The 12,283-nt window shown below is 39.6% G+C and overlaps 1 protein-coding gene across 1 annotated transcript in view; it reads left to right on the forward strand.

Annotated features, from left to right (window-relative positions):
- The window catches only part of si:ch211-266g18.10 (titin), a 238,728-nt gene that overhangs the window by 130,442 nt on the left and 96,003 nt on the right, over positions 1-12,283 (forward strand). Inside the window, exons 42-57 of the mRNA XM_045688945.1 lie at positions 332-379; positions 469-516; positions 758-802; positions 946-975; positions 1,097-1,144; positions 2,558-2,605; positions 2,695-2,742; positions 2,984-3,028; positions 3,171-3,200; positions 3,322-3,369; positions 4,315-4,350; positions 4,485-4,532; positions 4,656-4,703; positions 5,178-5,225; positions 5,687-5,839; positions 6,011-6,058. Of these exons, the coding sequence (XP_045544901.1) occupies positions 332-379; positions 469-516; positions 758-802; positions 946-975; positions 1,097-1,144; positions 2,558-2,605; positions 2,695-2,742; positions 2,984-3,028; positions 3,171-3,200; positions 3,322-3,369; positions 4,315-4,350; positions 4,485-4,532; positions 4,656-4,703; positions 5,178-5,225; positions 5,687-5,839; positions 6,011-6,058 (819 nt within the window). The remainder of the gene's footprint in view (positions 1-331; positions 380-468; positions 517-757; positions 803-945; positions 976-1,096; positions 1,145-2,557; positions 2,606-2,694; positions 2,743-2,983; positions 3,029-3,170; positions 3,201-3,321; positions 3,370-4,314; positions 4,351-4,484; positions 4,533-4,655; positions 4,704-5,177; positions 5,226-5,686; positions 5,840-6,010; positions 6,059-12,283) is intronic.

The following is a 12,283-nucleotide window of genomic DNA, read 5'->3' on the forward strand; positions in this document are numbered from 1 at the left end:
ATCCTTACAATGCACCCCGACCTACGTCCCCGATATCTCCATCTCTTCTTCATGGAAATGACAGGGATTCGGGCCTTGTCGAGTGTCTGAAGTACATCCTTTGTGTCCGCCTCGTTAAAGAAAAAATATTTTAAAAAATCTTCATGGCTGTTCTGATATCCAGAAGCTCTTTTCAGTCATAAGAAACAGTGGCAGAAACCTTATGTACAAAATAAGCTTCAAATAACTTGAAAAATCACACAAAATAGCACAATTGGTTAGGAGCCCGTGAAACGGCAGCCATCTCGTCCGGCAACATCATTCAGATATGTTACTATTCTTGTTTGTTTAGAGCCCATGGAAACTAAGGAACAAGCCAAACCAGAACCTGCAAAAAAAGGTACAGATAGGATGTTTTTAACTTGTATCAAATGAATAATGGCGTAATTCTTGAGATTGATGTTTTGTCTTGTCCAATGATGGTTTTAGAAGCTGAAGTTCATAAAGAAAAAAACAAAGCAGCTACATCAAAGAAAGGTGCAAAGTAATCTTTGTGTACCACAGAACCCTTTTTAAAACTACTGAGCCAAGCCAACCTACAGTATATTGGGCTGGACTAGTCAAACATAGTTGCTGGAACCTACCTGGAAAGGACAATGTGAAAATAAAATATCAGAACGAGCACAGTACAGTTTGGCTTGGCCCTATAGTCTGAATCAGGTAAGACTGTTTTGTATGATAGAAGGTATACTTCATGAAATATGTTTTTCTCATTTAGATGCTGAAACAAAAGAAAGGGGCAAACTAGCTCCAGAAAAGAAAGGTAACAAATGATTTTTTTAATAGTTAACTTTCCATTTATTCAAATAATAAGAAGGCAGGCCTATGTGTCAGTTTTATGCAATTTATAAAACATTCTATCAAGATCTTATTGTAAAGACTGTTGTATGTGGACTTTTTTCAAAGGAAAAGCCAAACCAACTCCTGCAAATGAAGGTAACAGAATTTATTGACTTTCCACAACTAAAATGATATTAAAGACAGTACATAATCATAGAGAAAAATGTTTGTCTTGCTATATTCATAGAGAAACACATTTATGATTTATTTGATTCAGATGTCGCAGTTATTAAAGAAAAGGTGAAATCAGCCCCTGCAAAGAACGGTAAGAATGTTTTCAAATCTGTGGTTACTATGTAATTTGTTAGTATAAGGGCTCAAGCAAGACCCAGATGCAGACAAAGAAGGCAGATGGTTTGAGTCTCTGATATTTATTATAATCCAAGGGGCAGGCAAAAGAATGGTCGTGGACAGGCAAAAGATCATAATAATGTCAGAGTCCAGGAGGTACAGAGTGGCAGGCAGGCTCGAGGTCAGGGCAGGCAGTATGGTCAGGCAGGCGGGTTCAGAGTCACATCAGGCAAAGGTCAAAACCGGGAGGACTAGCAAAAAACTGAGTAAAAGCAGGAGCACAGCGTAACACGCTGGTTGACTTGACAAAACAAGATGAACTGGCACAGACAGCCATAAAATACAGGTGTAAATACACAGGGGATAATGGGGAAGATGGGTGACACTTGGAGATGGTGGAGACAAGCACAAGGACAGGTGAAACAGATCAGTGTGTGAAAGATAGAGCTTGATAGTGGCTAAACGTGCCAAAAAAGTAGATCCTGCAAACCATCATTCAAGTGTTTTTATAATTATTGTTCCCTTGAATTATCACGTGCTGTATTATAAAGTGAGATTCATAAAAAAAAAAAATTGCCCATTAGTGTTGCATTTAGATGCTATTTCCAAAGAAAAGCCTTTTTGTATTTATTTTTTATTTATTCACTGTATATTTTGTGTTTGTTTCAGTGTTTATAATGTGTTTTAAAACTCTCTTGGTAAAAATCTATTGGTAAACAGTGTGGTCTACAGCTTATCATGAGATACTCTACCTCAGGCGAGCAAAACCTTGAGACTTCCTTAATATTAGATGTCATGCACCTGCTGTTATTTACAAATAGACACAGACCACCACCCCTTGTCTTACCAGAGGCAGCTGTTCTATCTTGCCAATGGACCGAAAACCCAGCCAGCTGTATGTTATCCATGTCATCTTTCAGCCACAGCTCAGTGAAACATAAGATATTACAGTTTTTAATGTCCCGTTGGTAGGATAGTCTTGATTGGAGCTCATACATTGATTGCATGTTGGCTAATAGGATGGATGGTATAGGGGGATTACTCACTCACCGTCAGATCCTTACAATGCACCCCGACCTACGTCCCCGATATCTCCATCTCTTCTTCATGGAAATGACAGGGATTCGGGCCTTGTCGAGTGTCTGAAGTACATCCTTTGTGTCCGCCTCGTTAAAGAAAAAATATTTTAAAAAATCTTCATGGCTGTTCTGATATCCAGAAGCTCTTTTCAGTCATAAGAAACAGTGGCAGAAACCTTATGTACAAAATAAGCTTCAAATAACTTGAAAAATCACACAAAATAGCACAATTGGTTAGGAGCCCGTGAAACGGCAGCCATCTCGTCCGGCAACATCATTCAGATATGTTACTATTCTTGTTTGTTTAGAGCCCATGGAAACTAAGGAACAAGCCAAACCAGAACCTGCAAAAAAAGGTACAGATAGGATGTTTTTAACTTGTATCAAATGAATAATGGCGTAATTCTTGAGATTGATGTTTTGTCTTGTCCAATGATGGTTTTAGAAGCTGAAGTTCATAAAGAAAAAAACAAAGCAGCTACATCAAAGAAAGGTGCAAAGTAATCTTTGTGTACCACAGAACCCTTTTTAAAACTACTGAGCCAAGCCAACCTACAGTATATTGGGCTGGACTAGTCAAACATAGTTGCTGGAACCTACCTGGAAAGGACAATGTGAAAATAAAATATCAGAACGAGCACAGTACAGTTTGGCTTGGCCCTATAGTCTGAATCAGGTAAGACTGTTTTGTATGATAGAAGGTATACTTCATGAAATATGTTTTTCTCATTTAGATGCTGAAACAAAAGAAAGGGGCAAACTAGCTCCAGAAAAGAAAGGTAACAAATGATTTTTTAATAGTTAACTTTCCATTTATTCAAATAATAAGAAGGCAGGCCTATGTGTCAGTTTTATGCAATTTATAAAACATTCTATCAAGATCTTATTGTAAAGACTGTTGTATGTGGACTTTTTTCAAAGGAAAAGCCAAACCAACTCCTGCAAATGAAGGTAACAGAATTTATTGACTTTCCACAACTAAAATGATATTAAAGACAGTACATAATCATAGAGAAAAATGTTTGTCTTGCTATATTCATAGAGAAACACATTTATGATTTATTTGATTCAGATGTCGCAGTTATTAAAGAAAAGGTGAAATCAGCCCCTGCAAAGAACGGTAAGAATGTTTTCAAATCTGTGGTTACTATGTAATTTGTTAGTATAAGGGCTCAAGCAAGACCCAGATGCAGACAAAGAAGGCAGATGGTTTGAGTCTCTGATATTTATTATAATCCAAGGGGCAGGCAAAAGAATGGTCGTGGACAGGCAAAAGATCATAATAATGTCAGAGTCCAGGAGGTACAGAGTGGCAGGCAGGCTCGAGGTCAGGGCAGGCAGTATGGTCAGGCAGGCGGGTTCAGAGTCACATCAGGCAAAGGTCAAAACCGGGAGGACTAGCAAAAAACTGAGTAAAAAGCAGGAGCACAGCGTAACACGCTGGTTGACTTGACAAAACAAGATGAACTGGCACAGACAGCCATAAAATACAGGTGTAAATACACAGGGGATAATGGGGAAGATGGGTGACACCTGGAGGGGGTGGAGACAAGCACAGGGACAGGTGAAACATATCAGGGTGTGACAGATAGAGCTTGATAGAGGCTGAATGTCTCAAAGAAGTAGATCCTGCAAAGCAGCATTCATTATTGTTCCCTTGAATTATCACATGCTTGTATTATAAAGTGAGTTCCTTAAAAAAAATTGGCCCATTCGCATTGCATTTAGATGCTGTTTCCAAAGACAAGCCTTTTGTGTTTTATTTTTATTTTTATTCATGCACTGCATATTTTGTACATCAAAGAAAGGTGCAAAGTATTCTTTGTGCACCACAGAACCCGTTTTCACATTACTAAGCCAAGCCAACCTACAGTATACTGGACTGGCATAGTTACGCATCAACCGAAGCTGCTTGAATTGTGCTGGAAAGGACAATGTGAAAAGAAAATATCTAAACGAGCACAGTTCAGTTTGGCTTGGCCCAATGGTCTGAATCAGGTTAGACTGTGTTGTATGATAGAAGGTATAGTTTATTAAATATTTTTTTCTGATTTATATGCTAAAGCAAAAGAAAAGGCCAAACTAGCTCCAGAAAAGAAAGGTACGAAAATATTTTTGAAATGTTAACTTTCCACTTATTCAAATAATAAGTAGGCAGCCTATGTGTCCATTTTATGCTATTTATAAAACATTATATCAAGATCTTATTGTAAGGACTGTTGTATGTGAACTTAGAAGCTGAAGTTTCCAAAGAAAAAGCCAAAGCAACTCCTACAAATGAAGGTAACAGAATGTATTGATTTCTTCCACAACCAATATAATATTATAGACAGTCGATGGTCTCAGAGATTTTTTTTTCTCTTGCTATATTCAAAGGGAAACACAATTATGTTGCATTTGATTCAGGTGCTGCAGTTATTAAAGAAAAGGTCAAATCAGCCCCTGCAAAAAAAGGTAAGAATGTGGTTAGTATGTAATTAGTCATTTGTTATAACATTTGTTTGAGTTATGTTTTTATTTTATTTAGTTCACTGCACATTTTTTGTTACTTTCATTGTTTATAATTGTTTATAATCTGTTCTAAATTTGACAAATCTAAATTAGGAGTTAGGAATTGAAAATGCACTCAATACTGTAAATAGTTCTGGATAAGAGTGTCTGCTAAATGTCAACAATTGTAAATTTCAAATAAAGATTATGAGGTGAAATCAGCCATTACATATTATTTATTTCAATATAAATATGTATTTTCTCTTTGCACACGAATGTTATATTGCAATAATGTGTGTTGATTGATAAGCAGTATATTACATTTAAGAACATACGTATACTGTACAATAATTTATTGTATAAAATATATCAGATTATACAACACTCCAAATAAATAATCTTAAACTGCATGTATGTTCGTATCAATATTTAACATAGATGCTGCAGTTATTAAAGAAAAGGGGAAATCAGCCCCTTCAGAGAAAGGTAAAAAAAAATCTAATCTGCGGTTAATATATATTTTGATAGAGCTTGATAGAGGCTGAATGTGCCAAAGAAGTAGATCCTGCAAAGCAGCATTCGAGTGTTTTTATAATTATTGTTCCTTTGAACTATCACATGCTTGTGTTATTAAGTGCATTTCATAAAAAAAATTGGACCATTCGTGTTGCATTTAGACGCTGTTTCCAAAGAAAAGCCTTTTTTGTATTTCTTTTTTATTTATTCACTGTATATTTTGTGCTTGTTTCAGTATTTATAATGTGTTTTAAATTCAAAAGAGGCTAAATATATCAATGAAAAGATCAAATGCAAGGTTAAACCAGCCCTTGTAAATGAAATTCATTTTTTTTCCTAATGTTTAGCTTTTCACTTTGACAAATATAAATTCAGTTAGGAATAAAAAATTGTTGTTCAAGTTTTAACAGAAAATCACTATTTTTACTTAGAAGCTGAATTTACCAATAAGAAGACCAAACCAGCTATTGCAAAGAAAGAAAGAAATGGCCCAATTCTTGAGATGAATTGTGTGTCTTCTCCAATGATTGTTTTAGAAGCTGAAATTCACAAAGAAAAGGCCAAAGCAGCTTCATCAAAGAAAGGTATGGATAACTTTTTTCTTTAGACTTGAAACAAAAAACGTTAGCCGTCCTATAAATAGATGTCTGCCACAGAGTGTACTTCGTTTCTATCTTAACCACTTATTCAGTATGGGTTTGAATCAATTGCAGTCTGAACCTTTGCTGTATATGTTATCATTCTTGTTTGATTAGAGTCCAAGGAAACTAAGGAACAAGTCAAACCAGAACCTGCAAAAAAAGGTACAGATAGGATATTTGTTTTCTGGTTTCAAAATGTATAATGGCGCAATTCTTGAGATTCATGTTGTGTCTTGTCCAATGATTGTTTTAGACAGTGAAGTTCCCAAAGAACAAAACAAAGCAGCTATATCAAAGAAAGGTGCAAAGTATTCTTTGTGTACCACAGAAACAGTTTTCACAATACTGAGCCAAGCCAACCTACAGTATACTGGGCTGGCATAGTTACGCATCAACTGAAGCTGCTCGAACTGTGCTGGAAAGGACCATGTGAAAAGAAAATATCTAAACGAGCACAGTTCAGTATGGCTTGGCCCGATAGTCGGAATCAGGTAAGACTGTGTTGTATGATAGAAGGTATAGTTTATAAAAAAAAAAATCTGATTTAGATGCTGAAGCAAAAGAAAAGGCCAAATTAGCTCCAGAAAAGAAAGGTACAAAATTATTTTTGAATTGTTCATTTTCCACTTATTCAAATAATAAGTAGGCAGCCTACGGGGCGGCAGCGTAGCCTAGTGGTTAGAGCATTGGACTAGTAACCGAAAGGTTTCAAGTTCAAATCTGCGAACTTGATGATTGAGTTGGAGGTGTGCATGGCCACACAGTTGTGGGTGAACAGGGAGTACAGGAGAGGGCTGAGAACACACCCTTTTGGGGCCCCAGTGTTGAGGATCAGCGGATGCAGCACTCCCTTCTTAGTCAAATATTCTCTTACCTTTGCTGATCTTCGTCAGAATGCACTCCCAGGACTGCTACTTCCACAAGAAATGTTGTTTTTGTTCGAAATAATCCATATTTATGTACAAATACCTCCGCTTTGTTCGTGCGTACAGATCACTTATCCAAAGGCATAACGCGTGAGCACGGAACCAGACACGAAAAGTCAAAATGTTCCATTACCGTACTTAGAAGCATGTCAAACGCTGTTTAAAATCAATCTTTATGGTATTTTTTACGTAAAATTGCGATAATATTCCAACCGGACTATAGCATATTCATTCAAGATGTGTAAGTGACCGCGCATATCCAATCCCTTTGTTGCCAGGCAGTCCACTCAGAAACTGAGCTCCTATTATCTGCCCAGTAACAGGAGAATGCTCAAACCACTTTCTGAAGGCTATTGACAGCCAATGGAAGCCTTAGGAAGTGTAACGTCACCCCACAGACACTGTAGTTTCGATAGAGAATCAAAAGAAGAACTACAATTCTCAGACTTTCCACTTCCTGCTTGGATTTTTCTCTGGTTTTTGCCTGCCATATGAGTTCTGTTATACTCACAGACACCATTCAAACAGTTTTAGAAACTTCAGAGTGTTTTCTATCCAAACCTACTAATAATATGCATATTATAGTTTCTGGGACAGATTAGTAACCTGTTTAAATTGGGTACGTTTTTCATCCGGCTGTGAAAATACTGCCCCCTAGCTCAGACAGTTTAATTTTATTTCACCTTTATTTAACCAGGTACGCTAGTTGAGAACAATATCTCATTTACAACTGCAACCTGGCCAAGATAAAGCAAAGCAGTGCGAAAAAAACAACAATCAATCAAATGTATTTATAAAGCCCTTTTTACATCAACTGATGTCCCAAAGACCTGCATAGAAACCCAGCCTAAAACCTTAAACAGCAAGCAATGCAGGTGTAGAAGCACGGTGGCTAGGAAAAACTCCCTAGAAAGGCCAGAACCTAGGAAGAAACCTAGAGCGGAACCAGGCTATGAGAGGTGGCCAGTCCTCTTCTAGCTGTGCCGGGTGGAGATCATACAGAACATGGCCAAGATGTTCAAATGTTCATAGATGACCAGCAGGGTCAAATAATAATAATCACAGTGGTTGTGGAGGGTGCAACAGGTCAGCACCTCAGGAGTAAATGTCAGTTGGCTTTTCATAGCCGATCATTCAGAGTATCTCCCTAGAGAGTTGAAAACAGCAGGTCTGGGACAGGTAGCACGTTTTACCGAGTTACACATAAATACAGAGTTAGACATAAGCAAACGTATAGTCAATAACACAATAGAAAAATCTACGTACAGTGTGTGCAAATGTAGAAAAGTAGGGAAGTAAGGCAATAAATTGGCCATAGAGGCTAAATAATTAAAATGTAGCATTAACATTGGAGTGATCAATGTGCAGATGATGATGGGCAAGTAGAAATACTGGGGTGCAAAAGAGCAAAAGGATAAATAACAATATGGGGATGAGGTAGTTGGGTGTGCTATTTACAGATTGGCTGTGTACAGGTACAGTGATCGGTAAGCTGCTCTGACAGCTGATGCTTAAAGTTAGAGAGGGAGATATAACACTCCAGCTTCAGTGCAGCTTTTTGCAATTCGTTCCAGTCATTGGCAGCAGAGAACTGGAAGAAAAGGCAGCCAAAGTAAGTGTTGGCTTTGGGTTATGACCAGTGAAATATACCTGCTGGAGCGCATGCTATGGTGGGTGTTGCTATGGTGACCAGTGAGCTGAGATAAGGCAGGGCTTTACCTAGCAAAGACTTATAGATATCCTGGAGCCAGTGGGTTTGTTACTGTGAAGTAATTATTTGGGCTGCAATTTCTGATGTGCAGTTAACTCTAACGAACTTATCCTCTGCAGCAGAGGTAACTCTGGGTATTCCTTTTTTGTGGCGGTCCTTATGAGAGCCAGTTTCATCATAGCGCTTGATGGTTTTTGCTACTGCTCTTGAAGAAACTTTAAAAGTTCTTGAAATTTTCTGTATTGACTGACCTTCATGTCTTAAAGTAATGATGGACTATCGTTTCTCTTTGTTTATTTGGGCTCCCGAGTGGCGCAGCGATCTAAGGCACTGCATCTCAGTGCTAGAGGGGTCACTACAGACCTTGGTTTGATTCCAAGCTGTATCACAACCGGCCGTGATTGGGAGTCTCACAGGGCGGTGCACAATTGGCCCAGCGTCGTCCGGGTTAGGGTTTGGCCGCGGAAGGCCGTCATTGTTAACCTCTATGGGACCGGCGGGACGAATTCGTCCCACCTACGTAACATCCACTGCCAGCCTGTGGCGCGATTTTCAAAATCTTCAAAATCCTATTACTTCAATTTCTCAAACATATGACTATTTTACAGCCATTTAAAGATAAGACTCTCGTTAATCTAACCACACTGTCCGATTTCAAAAAGGCTTTACAACGAAAGCAAAACATTAGATTATGTCAGCAGAGTACCAAGCCAGAAATAATCAGACACCCATTTTTCAAGCCAGCATATAATGTCACCAAAACCCAGAAGACAGCTAAATGCAGCACTCACCTTTGATGATCTTCATCAGATGACAACCCTAGGACATTATGTTATACAATACATGCATGTTTTGTTCAATCAAGTTCATATTTATATCAAAAACCAGCTTTTTACATTAGCATGTGACGTTCAGAACTAGCATACCCCCGCAAACTTACGGGGAATTCGCTAACATTTTACTAAATTACTCACGATAAACGTTCACAAAAAGCATAACAATTATTTTAAGAATTATAGATACAGACCTCCTCTATGCACTCGATATGTCCGATTTTAAAATAGCTTTTTGGTGAAAGCACATTTTGCAATATTCTAAGTATATAGCCCAGGCATCACGGGCTCGCTATTTAGACATCCGGCAAGTTTAGCACTCACCATAATCATATTTACTATTATAAAAATGTCATTACCTTTTGTTGTCTTCGTCAGAATACACACCCAGGACGTCTACTTCAATAACAAATGTTGGTTTGGTCCAAAATAATCCATCGTTATATCCGAATAGCGGCGTTTTGTTCGTATGCGTTCCAGACACTATCCGAAATAGTAAAGAAGTGTCGCGCGCTTGGCGCAATTCCTGACAATAAAATTCAAAGTATTCAATTGCCGTACGTCGAAGCATGTCAACCGCTGTTTAAAATCAATTTTTACGTCATTTTTCTCGTAGAAAAGCGGTAAAATTCCGACAGGGAATCTCCTTTTCGGCAAACAGAGGAAAAAATCCCAAAGGCGGGGCGGTCGGGGTCACGCGCATAAGCTAGTGTCTCTTGATGGGCCACTTGAGAAAGGCGATAATGTGTTTCAGCCTGGGGCTGGAATGACGACATTCTCTTTTTCCCGGGCTATGAGAGCCTATGGACGACGTGGGAAGTGTCACGTTAGAGCAGAGATCCTTAGTAAATGATAGAGATGGCAAAGAAGTTCCAGAAATGGTCAGACAGGCCACTTCCTGTAAAGGAATCTCTCAGGTTTTGACCTGCCATTTGAGTTCTGTTATACTCACAGACACCATTCAAACAGTTTTAGAAAATTTAGGGTGTTTTCTATCCATATGTAATAAGTATATGCATATTCTAGTTACTGAGTAGGAGTGGTAACCAGATTAAATCGGGTATGTTTTTTATCCAGCCGTGTCAATGCTGCCCCCTAGCCCTAACAGGTTAAATAAGAATTAGTTCTTCACTGACTTGCGTAGTTAAATTAAGTGTACATTTTTTTTCTTCTTTTTTTCTGTTCTTAATATGGACTTGGTCTTTTACCAGATAAGGGTGGCATACAGAAGATAGCCCTACCTTGTCACAGCACAACTGATTGGCTCAAACGCATTAAGAAGGAAAACAATTCCACAAATTAACTTTTAACAAGGCACACCTGTTAATTGAAATGCATTCCAAGTGACTACCTCATGAAGCTGGTTGAGAGAATGCCAAGAGTGTGCAAAGCTGTCATCAAGGCAAAAGTTGGCTACTTTGAAGAATCTCAAATCTAAAATATATTTTGATTTGTTTAACACTTTTTTGGTTACTGCATGATTCCATGTGTGTTATTTCATAGATTTGATGTCTTCACTACTATTCTGCAATGTAGAAAATAGTAAAAATAAAGAAAAACCCTTGAATGAGTAGGTGTGTCCAAACTTTTGACTGGTACATTATATACACTGCTCAAAAAAATAAAGGGAACACTTAAACAACACAATGTAACTCCAAGTCAATCACACTTCTGTGAAATCAAACTGTCCACTTAGGAAGCAACACTGACTGTCAATACATTTCAGATGCTGTTGTGCAAATGGAATAGACAACAGGTGGAAATTATAGGCAATTAGCAAGACACCCCCAATAAAGGAGTGGTTCTGCAGGTGGGGACCACAGACCACTTCTCAGTTCCTATGCTTCCTGGCTGATGTTTTGGTCACTTTTGAATGCTGGCGGTGCTTTCACTCTAGTGGTAGCATGAGCCGGAGTCTACAACCCACACAAGTGGCTCAGGTAGTGCAGCTCATCCAGGATGGCACATCAATGCGAGCTGTGGCAAGAAGGTTTGCTGTGTCTGTCAGCGTAGTGTCCAGAGCATGGAGGCGCTACCAGGAGACAGGCCAGTACATCATGAGACGTGGAGGAGGCCGTAGGAGGGAAACAACCCAGCAGCAGGACCTCTACCTCCGCCTTTGTGCAAGGAGGAGCAGGAGAAGCACTGCCAGAGCCCTGCAAAATGACCTCCAGCAGGCCACAAATGTGCATGTGTCTGCTCAAACGGTCAGAAACAGACTCCATGAGGGTGGTATGAGGGCACGACGTTCACAGGTGGGGGTTGTGCTTACAGCCCAACACCGTGCAGGACGTTTGGCATTTGCCAGAGAACACCAAGATTGGCAAATTCGCCACTGGCGCCCTGTGCTCTTCACAGATGAAAGCAGGTTCACACTGAGCACGTGACAGACGTAACAGAGTCTGGAGACGCCGTGGAGAACGTTCTGCTACCTGCAACATCCTCCAGCATGACTGGTTTGGCGGTGGGTCAGTCATGGTGTGGGGTGGCATTTCTTTAGGGGGCCGCACAGCCCTCCATGTGCTCGCCAGAGGTAGCCTGACTGCCATTAGGTACCGAGATGAGATCCTCAGACCCCTTGTGAGACCATATGCTGGTGCGGTTGGCCCTGGGTTCCTCCTAATGCAAGATAATGCTAGACCTCATGTGGCTGGAGTGTGTCAGCAGTTCCTGCAAGATGAAGGCATTGATGCTATGGACTGGCCCGCCCGTTCCCCAGACCTGAATCCAATTGAGCACATCTGGGACATCATGTCTCGCTCCATCCACCAACGCCACGTCATCAGGAGCATGCCCAGGCGTTGTAGGGAGGTCATACAGGCACGTGAAGGCCACACGCACTACTGAGCCTCATTTTGACTTGTTTTAAGGACATTACATCAAAGTTGGATCAGCCTGTAGTGTGGTTTTCCACTTT

Source organism: Salmo salar, chromosome ssa11 (genome assembly GCF_905237065.1).
Source record: "Salmo salar chromosome ssa11, Ssal_v3.1, whole genome shotgun sequence".
NCBI classification, from domain to species: domain Eukaryota; kingdom Metazoa; phylum Chordata; class Actinopteri; order Salmoniformes; family Salmonidae; genus Salmo; species Salmo salar.